This window comes from Canis lupus, chromosome 22, assembly GCF_011100685.1.
Source record: "Canis lupus familiaris isolate Mischka breed German Shepherd chromosome 22, alternate assembly UU_Cfam_GSD_1.0, whole genome shotgun sequence".
Taxonomy (NCBI): domain Eukaryota; kingdom Metazoa; phylum Chordata; class Mammalia; order Carnivora; family Canidae; genus Canis; species Canis lupus.
The window spans coordinates 2,051,127-2,073,556 of NC_049243.1; the positions used below are offsets into that span (position 1 = coordinate 2,051,127).

General features: G+C 34.6%; 1 protein-coding gene across 1 annotated transcript in view; it reads left to right on the forward strand.

The window, feature by feature from the left end:
* The window catches only part of KPNA3 (karyopherin subunit alpha 3), a 92,428-nt gene that overhangs the window by 65,847 nt on the left and 4,151 nt on the right, over positions 1-22,430 (forward strand). Inside the window, exons 8-16 of the mRNA XM_038569436.1 lie at positions 312-398; positions 786-955; positions 2,312-2,356; positions 15,177-15,308; positions 16,251-16,379; positions 18,739-18,843; positions 18,944-19,015; positions 19,167-19,329; positions 21,382-21,476. Of these exons, the coding sequence (XP_038425364.1) occupies positions 312-398; positions 786-955; positions 2,312-2,356; positions 15,177-15,308; positions 16,251-16,379; positions 18,739-18,843; positions 18,944-19,015; positions 19,167-19,329; positions 21,382-21,476 (998 nt within the window). The remainder of the gene's footprint in view (positions 1-311; positions 399-785; positions 956-2,311; positions 2,357-15,176; positions 15,309-16,250; positions 16,380-18,738; positions 18,844-18,943; positions 19,016-19,166; positions 19,330-21,381; positions 21,477-22,430) is intronic.

The following is a 22,430-nucleotide window of genomic DNA, read 5'->3' on the forward strand; positions in this document are numbered from 1 at the left end:
GTGTTTTGGGGTGAGGGGGACGGAACTTTTTTTTTTTTTTCATTATAGGAAAAATTTTTTTTTTTTTTTTAGTTGCTGATATAATAGCAACTTTTAAATCTTGCCAGTAGGCGTGTTACTCAAATATTACTAGGGGAAAATACTAAAATTAACTTTTTTAGGGTAAGGGTATTTGCCACATTTATTCATTCAGTGAATTGTAAGTGGGTAACCGTAGTGTGCCAGGCTGTGTACATTTTATCAGCTTATTTAGCCTGAAATCTGTAAGCTCTTCAACATTTTGCAGTATCAATATTTGTTTTTATTAATAGATGCCGTACCTCTTTTTTTGAGACTTCTCCATTCACCACATCAGAATGTTTGTGAACAAGCAGTATGGGCTTTGGGAAACATTATAGGTAAGTTGGATTTAGGTTTAAAAAGACTCCAATTAAGAATCTTAATTAACTTTTTTCCTACATTGGCATAGCCATTACATCCTATGTTTCCTCTAATAAAATTAGAGGGTCCACGCCTCTAATCAACATGGGTTGGCTATCTTCTTGCCTCATAAATACTACCTTAAGATGGTACCTCTTGAAACAGATATGCAATTTGCTATCGGGATTAGTAGGTTAAATTTGTGTTCTCCAAATCAAAATCTGGAGAAACAGCAATACTTGATGCCCTTGACTAATGGTGAGGAAACATAGAACATCAGTGTCCCAACATGAGCCATTGCATACATTTCAGACTTTCTCATCCTGAATGTAATTTTTTTTTAAATACAATTTTCATTTCTGTAGGTGATGGTCCTCAATGTAGAGATTATGTCATATCACTGGGAGTTGTCAAACCTCTTCTGTCCTTCATCAATCCCTCCATTCCCATCACCTTCCTTCGGAACGTCACATGGGTCATTGTCAATCTCTGCAGGAATAAGGACCCCCCACCGCCTATGGAGACAGTTCAGGAGGTAAATGAAGAATTGCAAAGCCCAGATGGTATATTTTCCCTATGTTTATGCTTTAGATTTTCATGCACAGGGAATGAAATAATGCATATACTGATTTTATGGCAGGTATGACATTTTTTTTAAGTAACATATATTTAATTTTTTATTCCTGTGAAATGAAAGTTGAGTATCTTATGGCACCTGACAAAATGTTAGTCCAGCCTAATTCTTATTTTTTAATGCCTACTTTCATAAATTAAAAAAAAAAAAAAAAACTGCTTTCAAAAAGAAAAATCCAATCGGAGAAAACCAAATCTCAGAGGTTTTGCATTGTTGGTTTACTACTAAAACAATAAGAGATTGCTACAGATAAAACTAGTATACTTATATGAATATATATGTTCTTGAATGAATTTGCTTTAAGTCCAATTGAAATTTCCGTAAATTTCTGACAAAATCAGTTTTCTTAAATGTGTGACATACTTTGTGTTAGATCTAATTAAACAAAGTCAAAACTTTTCTATTTACATTTAATTTGTAAATAGATCTGAGTATTTTAAATGTTTAAAAATTCTGTGCAACCTTTAATCACTTGACTGTGTTGAAAAATGTTAACTATGAATCTTTATAATTGACATCTTTCACCAGCTTCTGGGTTTTGCTGTTATGGAAAGGGTACTTAGTATGACTCCTCCACCCCCACTTCCTCCCTCCCAAGTTTAAAAAAAAAAAAAAATCTGTAAAGCCTAAATTCAGCAAATAAACTGTATACTTTGTACTGATTATAATCTTCTTTACTAAATCTTAAGTCAGAACCTTTAACTTGACTGAAGTAGCTAATTAAATAAAATCATATCTTATTCTTTAAGCAGGTAAGTAAAAGGACAGTTTTCAAAAAAACTTTTTTTAGGGATACCTGGCTGTCTCAGTCAGTAGAGCATGTGACTGTTGATCTTGGGGTTGTAAGTTTGAAGCCCACGTTGAATATAGAGATTATTTAAAAATATAATCTTTAACAACAAAAAACAAAAAAACAGCTTTTTTTTTTAGATAACTGTGCTGTATAGTTGCATCTCCATTCTTTCCACTTAACATATGTCATAAAGTTACTAAAAACAACTATTTTTCCTTTAAGGTACATTAATCTTTGCCAGATTTTATTTGGATATTTAAATTGGACATCTGAACTTTGGTTTTGGTTTTTTAGATTGAATTGAAATCAGATTTTCATTTTCCTAATAAAAATTCAAACAAATTTAACATTATCTTTTCTTGCTCTGCAAGTAGTATTTACTACTTTCTGTATCACAGTTATTCATTTTTATAAAGACATACTCATCAATCTACTGTTATTTATTGTTTATCTTTTTTCCTCAGATTTTGCCAGCATTATGTGTCCTCATATATCATACGGACATAAATGTAAGTAAAGCAGAAGCTTAGGTTTGGGACTCTGTTCTTGATGGGACTGGAAGGGTTTGTTTGTTTGTTTGTTTGTTTATTTATTTATTTATTTATTTATTTTTAGGCTTTGTCTTAGCATATGTTTTATTGTGAAGCTTCCACAATGTGTGGCTGTTTTTCGAAATAGGATTAAGGTTATATTAACTTTGTATCTTAAGTTATTCAGATAGCAAAAATGCTAACTTTAGAGAAATTTCACATATTGTCTTAAGTATCAATATTTATAAAGAGGTAAAAACTTTATAAAGGACCTTCATATTTCTATAAATCTCATTTTAGGGACACCTGAGTGGCTTATGATTTCAGCTTAGGTCATGATCCTCATGCTCGTGGGATCGAGCCCTGCAACAGGCTTTGCATTGGGCTCTGTGCTTGGCACTGAGTCAGCTTATCCCTCTCCCTCCCTCTTCTTGCTTTCAATTAAATAAATAAAATCTTTTTAAAAAAAATCTCATTTGATTCTTAAATAGATATTATGTTGCCATTCTACAGAATAAAAAACTGGACCTTAGGGACATATTAAGTGATTTATCCAAGGTTGCAGAGCTTGTAAGAATCAAAGTTGAGGGATCCCTGGGTGGCGCAGTGGTTTGGCGCCTGCCTTTCCAGGGTGCGATCCTGGAGACCCGGGATCGAATCCCACGTCGGGCTCCTGGTGCATGGAGCCTGCTTCTCCCTCTGCCTGTGTCTCTGCCTCTCTCTCTCTCTCTCTCTCTCTCTGTGTGACTATCATAAATATAAATTAAAAAAAAAGAATCAAAGTTGATGTTCAAAACTAGATCTTCTAAAAAACAAAACAAAACAAAACAAAAAAAAAAAACAACTGAAATCTTCCAGTGGCAGATCTTATGTGCTTTCTGTGAAACCACACTGTTTCTCAGGACAACTTTTGGAGGTACAGTGTTGAAGAATATCAAGTATAGTTTTAAATTTAAAGGCATTTTCGGATGAGCCTAGGTGACTCATCACTTGCCTTAGGCTCAGGGCGTGATCCCAGAGTCCCTGCAAGGAGCCTTCTCCTCCTTCTATCTGTGTCTCTGCCTCTCTCTGTGGCTCTCATGAATAAATAAATAAAAACCTTTAAAAAAAAAATTTTACTAGCTGTATTCTGGCAGAGTTTTTTATTAGATAAAATGAAAATTCTCCTTAATGTAGCAAGGCGCAAAATGTTACTCTTCCATGGAGAAAAATAATGAATGAATTTCAATGAATCTAGAATTGATTCTAGTGTTCATCTAGCATTGATTTGTTTTCTCTTGTTCCAGCTAAGAGATCTTTCTGATTTGTAGTATGTTTGTGTTTTTATAATCCTGGCTTTGTTTATATACATACATAATACATATGTCTATGTGTGTAATTTATCATTGGGATAAAGGAAATGCATCTTTACTGACATTGAACCACATTCCTCTAGTTCATTTTAGAACTTTAAGCTCTTAGGAAGGAATCTTTTTGCAACTAAAGTAACTTGCCACTTGTGACATATTAACCTGAAATGTCATAAAAATTAAGTGGAACCTATTTAGCTATATACTGTATTTTCAAAATGAATATAAAAATGACTTAGCAAAAGTCAAAAAAGAGCAAGAAGGAGGGCAGCCCGGGTGGCTCAGCGGTTTAGCGCCACCTTCGGCCCAGGGTGTGATCCTGGAGACCTGGGATCACATCCCACATCCGACTCCCTGCATGGAGCCTGCTTGTCCCTCTGCCTGTGTCTCTGCCCCACCCCCCTCTCTCTCAATCTTTTTTAAAAAAAAGCAAGAAGGAGTAAAATTATATCAAAAAATGAATTTTCGGGCAGCCCTGGTGGCGCAGCGGTTTAGCGCTGCCTGCAGCCTGGGGTGTGATCCTGGAGACCCAGGATCGAGTCCCACATCGGGCTCCTTGTGTGGAACCTGCTTCTCCCTCTGCTTGTGTCTCTGCCTCTCTCTCTCTCTCTCTCTCTCTCTCTCTCTTTCTCTTTCTCTGTGTCTCTCATGAATAAATAAAATATTAAAAAAAAACAATGAAAAAAATGAATTTTCTGCTAAATTTAATTCTAAGCATTCCATCAGCTAAGATTAAAGGGAAAATAAACAGAATATCTGATACTACCCTCAAGACTTTTACCCCAGAACCTTATGGCATAATGATTACAGCTAAATGAAAGCTTCCACCATCTACCGATGATGTTTATTTGAAAGCCAGGGGTATTAAATGGCAAAGTACTGAATTATAATTGTATCTGTTAAGTTTGGCAAATACTCATGGATTATTAACCACCTAAGACAGTGCTGTGAATTGTTGACTCAAAGATAAAGAAGACATACAGACCATGCCTTCTAAGACCTTAACATTAGTAGCAGGTAAAAAGTGTTGAAAGGAATGAGCTTTTGTTGATGACTTGCTATGCTGAACCTATTTCTGTAATTTCCTACAAATGAGTTTGAAATTCAGTAAAATAACCTTTCTGGCAACCAGAAAGCTTCACTGAGAAAGTAACATTTGAAATAAGTTTCACATGGAGAAGGATGGCGGTAGAATGGCAACAGGGGTAGCAAAGATGATTATTTGAATAGCCGGCATTTATTAAGGGTTGAAAATGTGCCACGCACTATTTTAAGCACTTTTCATATATTAGCTCATTTATTCCTTATGAAAATGAGATTGGTACCATCATTATTTCCCTCTTACAAACGTGGTAAAAGAGGCAGGTAGTTAAGTAATCCGTCTAATGTGATACAACTGTGACAAGTGCTATTTTGTTAAGTGGAAAGTCATTTCAGGTATATGAGGAAAGATATTAAAGACTCAGGAGCATACTTGGAGGGTTTGGAGAATACAGATAGTTAATAACCCAACACATTTGCTGAGGAGTTAAGTTGTAGAGTTTTGAATCCTGTGTTAAGCAGTTTGGGGTTTCTCCAGTGATCAGTACAGAGTCATTGAAGATTTTTAAATAGAGGAGTGAAGTCATATCTGTTATAGTTAGATAACTTAGAAGAGGTATTCAGGGTTTGGAATGGGGAAAGTATGAATACAAGTAGGTTTATTTTGCTATCATAATTGGTTTAAAGAAGTTGATGAAGGTCTGAAGTAAATGATTGAGAGGAAGATTTTGAATATTAATAGATGAAATAAGTAGAACTTGAAGAGGAAAGGATCAAAGTGAAGGAAAAGTAAAAATTACTTTAGTTTCTGATTTAGCAGTCATCATTGATAATATAATGCCATAACCATCAGGAGTAAAGCAAAAGGATGAGACTGGTAGAGAAAGATGAGTTTATTGTAGGGCAGAGATATTGATTCTGATTTATTTGTTGTTTCTCCGTAGCAATATTCCAAGAAGGAAAAGGTAATACAGGTTTGAGAATTATTAGTATTTAAAGGATTCATGAAAATATGGGGGAAAGGCTAAAAATTGAATTCTGAGAAATTCTCTGCATTTGAGCAGTGACAGCAAGAGAGGAAGAACCAGCAAAGGAGTTGGTAAAACTAGAAAGATGGAAGAGTAAGTTATAAAAACAAAGAGTGGGGATAAATATGGCAGGAATTTAGCAGTTTCTGGATCATACAACATCTCCTCTACCACTTTAAGAGCCATATATCCTTTATGTATCTGATACCAAAGAATAAAGGTCTGATTTGTATTCTGGATGAATGAATGAATGAATGAATGAATGGTCATATCATTAAGTGACGTGTAGATTTTAGGGGAAAGGGGAATTAAGAGGACAAATTGGAGGTTGTAGTTTGGATGAGAGAAAATTAGCACCAGTTTTAGAGCTTAGATATTAGGAAGATAAGAGAAGACTCTAAAAATATTTCAATGATAAATTTGCTGGGTTTCATATGGATGGTAAGAAAAGAGGAAGTCATAACCCATCTTTCTAACGTGGGTTTTAGGGTTTAGGACACAGCGGAAAACAAGAATAGCAACAGGCAGAGGAATGAAATAGCACAAGCGACTTAATTTATGAGACACTGACTAGTGAGAATGCTGGAGAAGCTGGGTTGGGGTATGGAGATAATTAGTTGGTTTTATAGATTACAATATGCCGATGTGACATTAGAAGAAAAACTAAATATTCACCCTTAGGAGTAGAGAAGAAATCTGGACTGATTCAGGTTAGTCTGTGTTTATTGCTTTCTAGTTATTGTGTTTCTTAAATTTGCAATCCCTATGATTCTGTAGCATTTGGTTTTCCTGCCCTTTTTGAAGTTGTTCGTGCATGGCCTGTTGACATGCTGAGACAATTTTGAGTGTTACCTAACACTTGATTCAAATCTAGCTTATTGTGGTATTGCTGGTGCAAATGAAATTAATCAGTTGTAGCAGATTGGTTATATGTGGAGACTTGACTGTTCGTGACACTTGATGATAAGCGTGTCAGGTTCAGTGAATTGCTAGAAAGAGTCACTGAAAAGCTATTACATTTATATTTATAGTTTATTACAGCAAAAGGGTACAGATTCATTTAGGAAAAACTTAGTTTTTTATTTCCTATATAGGGAAAAGCCTAGTCCTTCCCAGCTGTGTGTCTGTCTTCTGTATGTCTCTGTTACACAGAACACTTCATTTCTGATACTTCTGGTTGCCAGATGTATAGGGGTTTCCCCACAACAACATGCAAGTCTCTGTGATACCATCTGGGTATCCTACATTTAATTTGTGATACGGTCTACCTGGAGAGAATGTCAGATCCCACAGTTCAAGCATTCGTTTCTCTCAGGTCCCCAACGCCCACCCTAATACTCACACACTTCAGATGTCAGTTGCAGGCCCAGATTGTCACCTGTGCTTCTAACTGGCTATAGATTGGAAGTTCCAACAGAACTCAGGGTAACACATTTACCAGGTTATTAAAGGACATGATAAAGGATACAGATGAAACGATATAAAGGGCAAGATCCAGGAGGACCCTGAAGGCAAGAGCTCTACCCATGGGGAATTGGGGTATACCACCTTCTGGGTGTGTATATATTTACCCATGTGGAAGCTCACTGAACTCTGTACTATTGGAATTGGTATGCAGGCTTCCTCATGTAGGCATGATCAATTATTAACTCATTTCCAGCCCTTCTTCTCCCCCCTGGAGGATGAGGGGTAGGGTTGAAAACTCCAAACTTCTAATCAGGGCTTGGTCTTTCTTGCAACCAGCATCCATCCAGAGTCACCTCAACAGAACAAAAGATGCTCCTAGTTCTCTTATCACTGAGGAATGTATAAGAGTAGGAATCCTGTGTCAGGGACAGGGGTCAAAGGCAAATACTAGAACATGAGGTGTTCCTAGTCTCTTATCACTTAAGAAATTACAGGAGTTTTGTGCCAGGGATAGATACCTATATATAAAAATATTTATACTATTTACATGTGTAAACATATGTACATTATTATTTTACAAGATTAAAATCAACAAAGGCAAAAGGCACAAGAGGCCAGAGTTTAGGAGAAACCAGATGCAGGTTTCCAGTTCTCCTCTCCCAGTAGGGTTGTAAGGACAGTGCTTTATTTTCCCAGTAGCAATGTGTGACACAGATGAACACATGAAATACTGCTAACCGGGAACCTCCTGAACCTTGGTGTGCAGGGTATTCATTGGGGGTCATTCATGTAGACATGGGCAGCCTGCATGACTGCCCTTACCTACTCAGTCTCCATCCCCTTCTGAAGGTCACACTGATACAGTGTGGCCCACAACTGTAAGCAAACTAAGAGAGATATTCAACTTAAGATCACAATGTTACATAAGCTGTTTGCCCAAGATCTCAGGCATACAATGTTATCAGGCAAGGATAACCCAAGAACTCAGAGGTTATCTCAAAGGACCGGATCAAGGGCCAGTCCTTTTCTTTGGAATTTGTAGGATGTGAGTACCCATAGTGTCCTGTGTTACCCATTACTGCATATAAGGATTAAATGTTAGTACACAGTTATAACCCGATTCAGCTCTAGTTGTCTCCAAAGCATGTATGAAGTTGACATTCCATAGACATTCCATTGATATCTAATCTTCCAGGAAATGCTGTACATGTTAATAGCAGTTTTCTATAACAGTGCCTAACAGGACATTATTTGTTAGCACATTAATTGGTGGTGACATAAATCAATTGATGGTCTTTGAGCTGAGCATATTCCTATTGGAAGACTTTGAGTTGCTGGAGATTTTCCTTTGGTTTTATATGCCAGTTTCCAAGATTATAATTTCAAAACATTAATCGTGTAGAATTATCAGTCTTTTGCATGTATGCTCTTCATGTGTCTAGAGATTAGCTTTCTAGCAGTCTTCAAGTATCTGAAGTATTGGCTAAAGTAAAACCTTTTAAAGCTTTCTAGCAGAGAAAAATAGACATGAATAGTGAAAAATAATTAAAGAAGCCCAAGATTACTGAAGATTTTGTTGGCATATCATTAATGAGATGATTAGCTGGAAGAAGAGTACAGTCACTGACTATTAGTGGCTATAAAAGCCAGGTAGTTTAGCATGGAAATCAAGAAAAGGGGAAAACCAAGAAAAAAAAAAAAGAGAAGTAGAGGGGGAAAGTATAAAGTAACAGTTAACATTAGGAAAGGCAACAAAAGGTAAAATTATAAGCATCAAAAAAAAAAAATTACAAGCATCAGGGACATAGAGCAGCTGTTAGCCTGATAATGGAAATGAGAAAAGCAAACTGATGAAAACAGAAGTTGGAGTAGCCTGATAACTGTGTGCTGTGAATATCAAAGTTTTTAGAGCTTTTTAATAGGAATTTTCAGGGGCACCTTGGTGGTTCAGTCAGTTAAGTGTGCAACTCTTGATTTTGGCTCAGGTCATGATCTCAGGGTCCTGAGATTGAGTTCTGTGTTGACCTCTGCACTGGCTGGGGAGCTGCTTAAGATTCTCACTCCCTCTCCCTCTCCCTCTCCCTCTCCCTCTGCCCCTCTCCCTGCTGCTGACCATGGGGTGTTCTCACTCTGTTTCTCTCTCTCTCAAAAATTAAATTAAAAAATGTTTTAAATAAAATGAAATCCTCAGTGAAAACCTAATCATATTACTAAACAAAATTAAAGAGAGACTAGAGGTGTCTGGAATTTCAAGAGGCCTATGACTCAGCTATAGCTTACCTTCCCCCACCAGTTTTTCAGATACTGTTGTGGAGATTCCTTTGAAAATTATTAACTGACCTCAGCTTAGAAACCTTAAATATTTCATTTTTCTAGGCCTCTGTGTATTAGAAAGTGGTCTTCTGCTAGTAGTAGGTACCACATGATGGAAAAAAGGTTACGTCTTATATATCAGCCTCCTAAACTACAGGCCAAGGCAACATTGTTTTGTGAATATGGTTTATTCAAACACACTATTACAGATAGGTATTTAGGGTGTTTCCTGAATTTTGCAAATATAAATAACATAGCAGTAAATAGTCTTGTGTATTTTCATATTATTAGAGATACACTTGAGGATAAATCTCTAGAAGCAAGATTGCTAGGTCAAAGGGTGGATGCGTTGTAATTCTGTTATATACTGCCCAAATTCCTTGTCTTAGAAGCTGTGCTATTTTGTATTCCCCAGCAGCAGCACCATACAAAAGTGACTTTCTCCATAGCCTTGCAAGTAGAATGTGGTGTCACATTTTTAATTTTTGCCAGTCTGATAGGTAAGAAACTATCAGTTTTAATTTGAATTTCTTTTTTTTTTTTTATGAATGAAGTTGGACATGATTTCATAGTTTTAAGGTCCATTTAAAATCTTTGCAAATACCCTGTTTGCATTTATTGCCTGTTTTTCTTTCAGACTTTGTCTTTTTTTTCTTAGCTTTTAAGTGTTCTTTATATATTAAAGATATTAGCTTTTTATTTGTAATACATATTTCTGATATTTTCCTAATTTTTTTGTCATTGATAAATTTTGCCACACAGACTTCTTGCTTTTTATGTAATCAAATTTATCAGTCTTTTCTTTTGTTGAATTTAATTTTGTTTCCTAAGTTAATAGGTTTTTTTTATTACGTTAAGCAAATATCCATAAAATCCTATTTTGAGTGTTGACATCAAGACTGAGTGTTGAGGGGTACTTGAGTGGCTCAGTCAGTTAAATGTCCAACTCTTAATTTCTACCCAGGTCATGGTCTCAGAGTTGTGAGATTGAGTTCTGTGTCAGGCTCCCTGCTGGGCATGGAGCCAGGAGCCTGCTTAAGCTTCTCTCTCCCTCTCCTTCTGTTCCTTACCACCCCCCCTTAAAAAAATGGCTGTTGAATTTTTCAGTGTCTGTGGAGAGAGCCATGATTTTTCTCCTTAAATTTGTTAATGTGACATATTAATGGTATCTCTAAAATTGAACCATCTTTGCTTTTTTTTTTTTTTTGCGATTTACTTATTTATCTTATAAAGAGAGAATGTGAGCAGGGGGAGGGGCAGAGGGAGAGACTCCCTGATGAGTGTGGAGCCCCATGTAGGGCTCGATTCCATGACTTTAAGATCATAACCTGAGCCAAAACCTAGAGTCACTCAATCATCTAAGCCACCCAGGTGCCCCTCATCTTTGCATTTCTTAAGTAATTCCACTTGATCATCATACATTGTTTTCTTAGTGTGGTATGGGATCCTGTTTGCTAATGTTTTATTTAGAATTCTTGCAATTAAAGTTTAGGTATTAATTTTATGCTTCCTTTTTTTATTTCTGTTCTAAAACAATTTAAACAATTTATATAACATTGAGTCTATATGATCTTTGAAGATTTTATTGTGTTGCTCCTGAAACTTTTGAGTCTTGGTACTTTGTGGGATTAGTTCCTTGATAATTTTCTTAGTCTTTGCTATGGAAATTGGCTTCCTTAAGCTGTCTATCTCCTCTGAGGTCAGTTTTTGTAAATTATTGTCCCAGGGAATTATTCATTTCATCTAGATTTTCAACTTTACTTCCATGTATTATTTACTGTTCTTGTATTTTTAGCCTTTTTGAATTACTTATTTTTAGATATGTCTCTTGTACACAGCATAGAATTGGGTTCTATTTTGGGGGTCATTTTAAGAATCTCTTTCTTGTTTATAGGTGACTTAATCCTGTTTATATTGTTTGATATATTTGATTTCAACTCTGTCACATTATTTTGTATAGTATTTTGTGGGGTTTTTTTCTATTTAGTGTGCTATTTTTTCCTTAATTTTTGGTACTTAGAAAGGTTCTTTTTTGCTCTGATGTTATCATTACACTTACACCTTTTGTAACGCCCATTTCTTTTACTATCTGGTTTGACAGTTTTAAATAGTATTTTTTGACTCCTGTGTAATACCTATACAATAATTGAAGGGCTTATTCTGTTTTCTCTTTCCTCTTGCCGCATCCTCCATTTTTTTTTTAAGATTTTATTTATTTATTCATGAGAGACACACAGAGAAAGAGGCAGAGACACAGGCAGAGGGAGAAGCAGACCCCGTGTGGGGAGCCCGATGTGGGACTCGATCCCGGAACCCCAGGATCATGGCCTGAGCTGAAGGCAGATGCTAAACCACCCAGGCATTCCCGCATCCTCCATTTTTTAATCTGCTTATCTGTTTGCCAAATTTAGGACATTTTCTGCCATTTTTTCTTTAAATAATTTTAGCTCCACTTCTCGGACTCTTGATAACACAATGTTAGACCTTTTGTTATTGTTGTACAGCTGTCGTGAAGTTTGGTTTTCCTGTTACTCAGATTGTATGGCTTGTATTGATACATCTTTGAATTTGTTGATCTTTTTTTCCATTTTTCCATTTTACTAGTGAGTCTTTCCAATGAGTTTTAAATTTGGATTACTGACTTGCAGTTTGCAATTTCCTTTTTGGTGCTTATGTCTTCTGTTTCTTTGCTGAGATTTCCCGTATTTATTTGTTTTAAATATGTCTATAATTGCTCACTGCAGTGTTTTTGATAGTTCCTTGAAAATCTTTGTCAGATAATTTCAAATCTCAGTGCTAACATTTGTTGACCATGTTTTCCCTTTTGAGTTGAAATGTTCCTGCTTCTTGGTATGACAGGTTATTTTCATTTGTAAGCCTGTACATTTGGGATGTTAGGTTATGCGTGCGACTCTGGTTTCTATATAAATCTTGTTACCTGTTAACGGCTACACTGGGTAGTAGGCTTTGCCCACACATAACGAGGTGAAGACACCATTCAGTAGGGGGAGGCCTTAGGGCTGGGGTAAGGGATGGTAAGTGGGTTCAACTCTCAGGCATAGCTCCCTGCCAGCCTCCCATTTTTGAAGTTGCAGTATTTCTGTTTTTTCAGAACATACACGATTTATAAATTATTCTTCTACCTTATCCCACATTTATGTTAGTCTGTGATCTATAATGAAGTATTTTCTCAGGCAACTCTTAGTTGAATGAAGCTCATTCTCTAGTGCAGAAAGTATCAGCAGCTTTTTCTGAAAAGGACAGATAATAAATAATTGTAGGCTTTTGGAACCACATGGTCTCTATCCTACTAACGTGAGATAGTTTTACTAGGATATACTACTTTTAAACACTTTACTCTCTTCCCCTCTCATCTTCTCTCAAGTCTTACACAGGCTTGGGGCAGGAGGCCCAGACAAAAGCTAGAATTTAATTTTTTCTTTTCTTATAGGTAATTTGTAATATTCTCTAATGCCTAATAATGCTGATGGTGTGGGCTATGTGTGTTTTTTATTTAAGATAATTTATTTATCAATTTACTTATTTATCTATTTGTTTATTTATCTAGTTATTTATTTATCAACTTATTATTTATCTATTTATTATTTATCTATTGATTGATTTATCTATATATTTATCTTTTTATCTATTAATGTGTTTATTTGTCTATATATCTATTTTTCTAATTCTTTATCTATTAATGTATTATCTATATGTCTATTTTTCTATTTATTTAATCATCTATTCATCTATTTATTTTTCTGTTTATGTATTATGCATTTATCTAATTTATCTATTTATCGTTTATCTGTTTATTTGTCTATTATCTATCATTTATCTACTTATCTATTTACTTGTCTATGTATGTATCTATTTTTCTATTTAGTTATTTATCTAGTTATTTATTTTTATCTATTTATTAATGTATTTATCTATTCATCTATTTATCTATATATCTATTCATATATTTATTGTTTATCTATTTATTGATGTATTTATCTATTTGTTTATTTTTTATCTATTTATCTTTATGCATTTATCTATTAATCTAATTTTATGTATTTGTTCATCTATTTATCTGTTTATCTATATGTCTATTTATCTATTCATCTAATTATTTTTCTATTTATCTATTAATGTATTTATTTACCTATTCATTTATCTGTATATCTATTTATATTTATACATTTATCTATTTATTTTTATCTATTTTTGTATTCATTATCTGTTTACCTAGTTATCTAGTTATTTAGCTATTTATGTATATTTATTTTTATCTATTTATTTGTCTATTTATCTTTTTATTTATTTATCTATTTATTTATTTATCTATGTACCTATTTACTTATTTATGCAACTATTTATTTATTTATCTCTGTATTTATTCATTTATCTGTTCATCTACTTATTTATATATTTGTCTACTTATCTATTTATTTATCTTTATTTTTTTATTTATCTGTTTATTTATTTATTTATTTGAAACAGAAAGTGCACGCAGGGGGAAAAGGCAGAAGGAGAAACAGGCTTGATGTGGGGCTCGATCCCAGAACCCTGAGATCATGACCTGAGCTAAAGGCAGATGTTTAACCAACTGAGCCTCCCTGGTGCCTCCATATGTGATTTTATTTGCTGTTTTTATTCATCTCTATACTTTTTGACACATATGTATTTGGATTTTAATTCAGGTAGCATTATTTTAAAGCAGCAGCAGCGTTCTTTAATTTGGATACCTTAGTAAGAAACATCTCCAGATTTTACATGAGATAAGACCTGTGCTTACATATGAACTCTCTGACTTTGAGAAAGTCAGCAAACCTGAGGCTTTCTTTTGCTCTTATATTATTTTCAAAATCAGATGGGTTTAGGGCATGGCCTACACTCTCTGCTCTTCACTTGAGGGCCTTTTTCAAGGGCTTTGCAAATAATTAAACTTTCCCCCAAAGTTAAAATGCCAACTTGCTTCTTTTGTCTGTTTACTTTAATAACCTGAAAAATTATTTATATTGTTAAATATGTTTGAAAATCATTGGTATCTTTTTGGATAGACTTGAAGCATCTGGTATATGGTCTTGTTCTGTATATAAAGTGTTTCCTTGTAATTATTAGGTACTCAGCTTGGGCAGAGAGAAAAACTTTTTTGCCTGTTTTTTTTTTTTTTTTTTAAAGATTTATTTATTTATTTTAGAGATACAGAGAAAGAGGGTGAGTGAACTCAAGCAGAGAGAGAGGCAGAAGGAGGGAGAGAATCTCAAGCAGGCTCAACTCTCCACTGAGCATGGAGCCTGATGTGGGGCTTAATCTCACCTGCCTGAGATCATGACCTGAGCCCAAATCAGAAGTTGGACACTTAACCACCGGAGCCCCCTGCCAGTTTTTAAATTCATCCATCTAATATATAAATGCAGAAATTAGGGTAGAAGTTGTCTCAGACTTCTTTCTGTGTCTCATTTTTGTGAAGAATGATCTGAGGTAGGCATTGGGAGAGTTCTCTGCTGCCTAGTAGATTTAATCAGGTAAGCAAATATTTTTGCCACCAGCTAAAACCTAAAGTTTAATTACTTTTTATGTCACTACCTCTCATGTATGTTAATGTATTTTAAGCATTCAAACAAATACCTACACTCGTAATTTTTTTTTTTATTTTTTTACTTCCTGTAGATTCTGGTTGATACTGTTTGGGCTTTATCATACCTGACAGATGGAGGTAATGAGCAGATACAGATGGTTATTGACTCAGGGGTTGTACCATTTCTTGTGCCCCTTCTGAGCCACCAGGAAGTGAAAGTTCAAGTAAGTATTTTAAAATTTTTCTCACTTGTATAGAATCATGTTTGCTATGTAATCTGTTAAAACTTGAACAACCAGGCTTCAGTTCTGTCTTTGTGCATATATCTTCCATATTTCTCTTCTATTTTACTGCATCTGATTTTGCTGGTTTCCAAAGCTTTATCTGACCCAGACTGAGTTTCAGACTCATAATAGCCAATTGTCCTTGAGCACTTAGACATCTCCTCCAAGAATTCCTTCAGGCATCCCATTGCCATTTTGACCAGACAAAATTAAGATGTATCATCTTCTCCCACAAACCTTCCCGTCTTTATATATCCCCTTTCAATAGACCACACAGCCCAAGCTTGAAACCTGATTCCTCTTTCATTTCCCCTCCATTACAAAGTCCTGTTAATTCTTATTATATATATAGCGTTCAAATCTATCTACTCCTTATGTGTCTAGAGCCACTGATTCAGTTCAAGAGTCTTTTTGTCCCTTCCAGATAATTGCAACAGCATCCTAAACTGCATTTCCTCCTCTCTCCTTTCTCCTCACTCTAATTACTGTTGGGTGGCTGATATTCATTCCACTTCTGCAAAAGTGACTGTCTAGATGGAAATATGTGCCCATCCCAAGCCTTTAATAAAATATTTCTGTGGTACAATTTAGTAATAGATAAAAAGACAATTGTTAAAATGAACCTTTACTTTTTACATTTTTGTTTCTTTGTATTTTTTAAATCTTTTCTCAGCAGTTTTTCATAGTTTTTCTATATAATTCCATTTTTTTATAAGACCTATTTATAATTCAAAATTGCCTCTCGGTTCTACATAGTACTTTGTGTAAGAATACAGTGTCAATCATTCACCCCTTGCATTTTTACATTTTCCTGGGATTATGAAAAATACAAAATCCTTTCATCATAAACAAATTTATAGAAAGTATTTTTCCCCACCCCAGACAGCAGCACTCAGAGCAGTTGGCAACATAGTGACTGGCACTGATGAGCAGACCCAGGTTGTTCTCAACTGTGATGTCCTGTCACACTTTCCAAATCTCTTATCACACCCAAAAGAGAAGATAAATAAGGTAAGGCATATAATAGCCTCACTGGTGCATTTCTTTCTCTCTATATATTTCTTTTTAACTGTCCCCTTGTTTTCTGTTGCTTTGGTTTGATCATGATTTTCTTCAAAACCACTGTAGTTAAGATGAGAATTATTTCAAAACACCCCTGTATTTTATTATAAGTGCTGCCCTGATAAAATAATCAGTGTTTTTACGTAAATAGATTGGGTGGTAGCAAAAACCAGTAAAACAGTAGCCAGTATGTGAGAATACATATGAAATCTCTCATTGGATGGCTGGTATCTTTTATAAACAGATCATAATTTAATCTCTTTATGAAATTAAATTGGACCAAAAAGAAACAGTGCCTAAATTAAAGGATCAAAAAGTCTTTTTTAAAAATCTCAAACTTGAGATACAACCTTATTATTAATTGTTAAATATATACTTAAGTTCTTTATTCCTTTTGTGTCTGCCTTATTTCACATTGCAGAATTTTTTTAAGGTTCATCTATGTTGGAGCATATGTCAGAACTTCATTTCTTTATATAGCTGAATAAGTATTCCATTGTACATATATGTCACATTCTGTTTATCCATTCATCTGTTGATGGACACTTGGAGTTTTTCTACCTTTTGGCTGTTGTGAATAATGTTGCAGTGAACACTGGCATGCAAGTGTCTATTTGAGTCTCTGCTTTCAGTTCTTTTGGGTATATATCTAGGAGTAGAACTGCCCAGTCATATGGTAATTCTATGTTTAGCTTTTTTGAGGAACTGCCAAATTGTTTTCCGTAGCGGCTGTACCATTTTACATTCCCACAAGCACTGTATGAGGGTTCCAATTCCTTTTTTAAAATTATTATTATAGCCACCCTAGTAGTTGTGAAACGATGTCTGGTGGTTTTGATTTGCATTTAGTTTAATGTAGTTTTTTCTGCCTAAAATGCCACCATCCCCAAAACCAGCAAAATTGATCATTTCTTCTGTGTCGTAGCTATATTTATATATAGTAACTCAACTATAATTCAACTGTTGGATTCTTAAGAAAACTATATTGTCAAAAAGTGCATTTTATGAATACATTTGTTCCAATGAAGGGAAAGAGGGCAGAGTCTTTTAGACTCTGGGCCAGTTAAATTTTTACTGTAGAAATTTCAGTAATATAGGTGATTTTTACAGCTAAATGTATTCCATAATTGGAAACAGAGCTGAGAAAGCTGGACAGAAGTGGGTGCAGAGAAGTTCTGGCCTGTGATCGATAAGCTCTAAGTGAAATTATCACTGGGGAAAGGGAAAGGGTTCACATAGATAGCTACTAAGCCTCAGCAGCCAGTTAAGTCTCCTCAGAAGTTTTTCACCTTTGAGCATTTGTGTTATTTGCACTTGGGATCATTATGGGATCCTCAAAGTAGAATAAAACTCGATTTTATTCCCTCAGCATTTTTTTTTTTTAAGATTTACTTACTTATTTGAGAGATTGTGCGCGAGTGAGCACAATTTGCGGGGAGAGGGTGAGGGAGAGAGAATCCCAAGCAGACTCCTCACTGAGCACCGAGCCTGACATGGGGCTCAATCCCAAGACCCGGAAATCATGATCCGAGCCAAAATCAAGAGTCAGACACTTAACCAACTGAGCCACTGAGGCACCCCATATTCCCTGAGCATTTTTGAAATTTTTCAAACCTGTGGGAAATTTGCAAGAATATTAGAGTGAACACCCATATACTCTAAACACTGATTTACCAATTAGTAAGATCTTACCACATTGGATGGCAAAATAAATCTGCAGGTAACTTTTTTAATTGTAGAAGAAGAGACAACATTTGACACTAAAACTAAAATAAAACCTGCTGGTTTGTGACTTATAAATACTTTAGAGTTATAGTAAAATTTGTTATATAGACCCATTCTAGACTAATTAGATACTTAATTTCTAAATACATCTTGCAAGTAAATATTTTACAAGAAAGCAATTCTCCTTTCTTAGAAGTAGTTTTAACAGACTATTAAGAAATTTATTTCTGTCATTATCTTTTAGAGGGAGTTTAAGCACCAAAAATGTAAGCTGCACAAGTAAAGGTTTTTTGTCTGTTTTGTTCATTGCCATATTACCATTGTCTAAAATGCCTAGCTTGTATAGGCATATATTTTAGTGGGTAGATAAATGCTAGATTAATGGGGCCCAAATATGATGGATAGAAGTTTCCTTGTAACTTGTTTAAAATGAGAGATACTGTGTCACTTAATTGCTTTTTATACATGCATTCCCCCTGATGCAACTCAAGTGATTTTGTTATATGTAAAGTACACTAAAGTAAAAATATAAATTAAAAATAATTTTTCAAACAAAAGTACCCTGTACCTTGTTCAATTATAGGAAGCAGTGTGGTTCCTTTCCAACATAACAGCAGGCAACCAACAACAAGTTCAAGCTGTAATAGATGCTGGATTAATTCCTATGATTATTCATCAGCTTGCTAAGGTCAGTCTTATTATGGAGTTTATCGTGTACATTAATATATTATAACCAAGATTTTTTGAATAAAAAATTCATGTAATCATTTCTTTTTTTTAACCATCAGGGGGACTTTGGAACACAAAAAGAAGCTGCTTGGGCAATTAGCAACTTAACGATAAGTGGCAGAAAAGATCAAGTGAGTTTGGAGAAACTGTTAGGATTGTTAATATTGGAAAGTATACTACTCTTTTATGTTTAGGAGCTGCCGATTGTTTATAAGCCCTGTGCTGTGTTCTTTTTGGGGAAAAGATAATTATATAAATAAAAATTTTTCTTTTGTTGCCTAGGTTGAATACCTTGTACAGCAGAATGTAATACCACCATTCTGTAATTTACTGTCTGTAAAAGATTCTCAAGTTGTTCAGGTGGTCCTGGATGGTCTGAAAAACATTCTGATAATGGCTGGTGATGAAGCAAGCACAATAGCTGAGATAATAGAAGAATGTGGAGGTAAGAGTAGATTAAAGAAAAATCGTTGAGCCTGGAACACTAAAACATCAGTTCCTTTAAAGACAACTAATCAGGAAGAAAGCTGTCAGGAAAGATTGCTGTTCCATCATCAAAGTATGTTGCTATCCTTTGTTTCCTATGTTCGCATGCCAGGAGGATTTTCCAGCAAGCGTTAGTCTGTGTGTTGGAAAAACTCTGTGACCTTCCTAGAGGTTTACATTGCTTTTTAGGTAACATAAATCCTCCTCTTGAAGTCACAGTGCGAGAGAGCAAATTAAAAGCTTGGGAACAGGTACCGTAGAGAAACTTACAAGCTCTTATTTACCTCAGCATTTCTTAGACTCCATGACAGTGAAACCCTTCTTTTGTGCTACACCTAATATCATGTGATTCTGTGGACCTTACTTTGTGAAATACTATTCCATATTGTTGGAAAAGGTTAATGATTTCAGAGTCATCTAGCTATTTTATTTCAGTCTTAGGATTGTTAGAGATGCATGTTGAACTTACTACCACAGAAGTTACTTTGAAATTTTAATGAGAAAACTGTGATTTGAAATATTGTATTATTTCTCTGGTAATCACATATGAAACATATATTTAAAAGTTTTATTTTTAAAGGTAGCTGTTCCATATGTACTAAGTTGTCTAAACCTTAAATTAATTCATTCTGTTGCCATGTTTTATTTTCTGTGTTGTGTTGACTATTATGTACAATTATACGACCCAGTTTATATTTTTAAGAGAAAGCAAACAAAATAGCATCATAAAATATTCAGATTAGAAGTATTTTCTTGGGCCGCCCCGGTGGCTCAGCGGTTTAGTGCTGCCTTCAGCCCGGGGCGGGATTCTGGAGACCCGGGATCGAGTCCCACATCGGGCTCCCTGCATGGAGCCTGCTTCTCCCTCTGCCTGTGTCCCTGCCTCTCTCTGTGTGTCTCTCATGAATAAATAAATAAAATCTTAAAAAAAAAAAAAAGAAGTATTTTCTTAATAACAAGAAATTACCCTAGAGATGTTAGGGAGTTTTATCTATGATTATAGAAGTAGATCTTAATACTGTTAATTCACTGCTCATTCTGGTTTTAAGATATTTTGAGATAATTTGAAATTAGCTTTATAGTCTAATTCAGAACAATTACCCCCAGAAGGTTTAAGCTGCAGAATTGTTAGTCTTTGGCTTTTTATCATTGTAGTTGCTTTGGTCTTTGGGAGTGTATACTTATAATTAGGATACACATTTACTTAGTATTTTATAATTTTATAAAGAACTTTACATCCATTATCTTTGATACTTATATTCCCATTTTTCTGGTTTTTATATTACTATATAAAGAAAAAATGCAACTATTTCAAACTTACCTAGCTAAAAAGATATTTCAAGGAAGAGTACTGTTAAGAATTTAAATTTATAGACTTGTGCATCTAATGCATCGAGTAAATATATTGGGAACAGAAATGAAGGCATTCTACAGTTGTGAAAAGTTGTTTCCCAATTTCATTGTGGCTATAGGATATAAGCACCCTATTTGATTTTTTCTTGAAAGAAATTACTTCAAATTTAAAGCTTTGTCTTCTGTTTATATCAGTTAATCATGAAGTTTCTGAAAACTTGTTTTATAAAAGTAATAACATTTGGAAAACAATGGAAACATTAAAAACTACTTATACAAGATAATGTGCTTCCATTAAAACGGTCTGGGGAGGCCTTGGTTCAAGTTCAATCACTAACTTGCCACACAACCCGAAGTAAACCCCTTACATCTCTGGATCATAGCTTCCTCATCTGTCAAATAGAGCGTTTAGGTGGATTTTTTTAACTGTCTGCCTCAGATACCAGGGTACCTCAAGGGTTTCTAAGAGGAAGAAATTCGTGAGATGCTCGTCCTCAACCAGAGCAGCCCAGGGTTTTATCTGTTTTTTAGAAAACTCATCTTTGGGTAATGGTGGGAAGGTATTCTGAGTTCTTTCAGATTTTCCATTGTTAGTATGAACACAGTTTTTATATGTGTATATGCCTAAGAATCTGATTTTGTTCGTTTTTATTACCAGGTTTGGAGAAAATCGAAGTTTTACAGCAACATGAAAATGAAGACATATATAAATTAGCTTTTGAAATCATAGATCAATATTTCTCTGGTGATGATGTAAGTATACATTAAAGTATGGTATGCCTGCATGTACATTAAAATATGTACATACTCTGGGGGATCCCTGGGTGGCGCAGCGGTTTGGCGCCTGCCTTTGGCCCAGGGCACGATCCTGGTAGACCCGGGATTGAATCCCACATCGGGCTCCTGGTGCAGGGAGCCTGCTTCTCCCTCTGCCTGTGTCTCTGCACCTCTCTCTCTCTCTGTGACTATCATAAATAAATAAAAAAATTAAAAAAAAAAAATGTACATACTCTAAATTTACTAAGAATTTTCCTTTTATCATTAATAGGACAATTTTATAATATATTTCTATCAGATACTCTTGAAGTGGCATTTCCAGTTATTTTTAATCTAAAAAAATTAATGATTATTTTCCATCAATCATTTGTTTAAATACTGTGTATGTAACATCATTATAAAGTAAAAATATAAAAACAGTTCTTTGAAGGGGCACCTGCTGGCTCATTCAGTAAAGCATGAGACTCTTAATCTTAGGGTTGTGAGTTTGAGCCACACCTTGGGCATAGAGATTACTTTACAAATGCAATAAGAAAAAAAAATTTTTTTAATCTGTTAAATGGGAAGAAATACTACAGTTGACTCCTGAGCAACAAGTGTTTGAACTGCAAAGGCCTACTTATAGGTAGAATTATATATATATATATATATATATATATATATATATATATATATATATATATATAATTATTATATTATAATATATAATATATATTATATATATTATTATATAATATATAATTTTATATATATATATATAATTACCAAACTATCAAATAATCAAATAGGGTGTGTGTGTGTATGTAAAAAATATATATATCAAATACAGGTATATGTATGTAAAATATATATATATCAAATATAGGTGTGTATACACACACACACAGTACAGTACTATAAACGTATTTTCTGGAGCTCCTGGATGGCTCA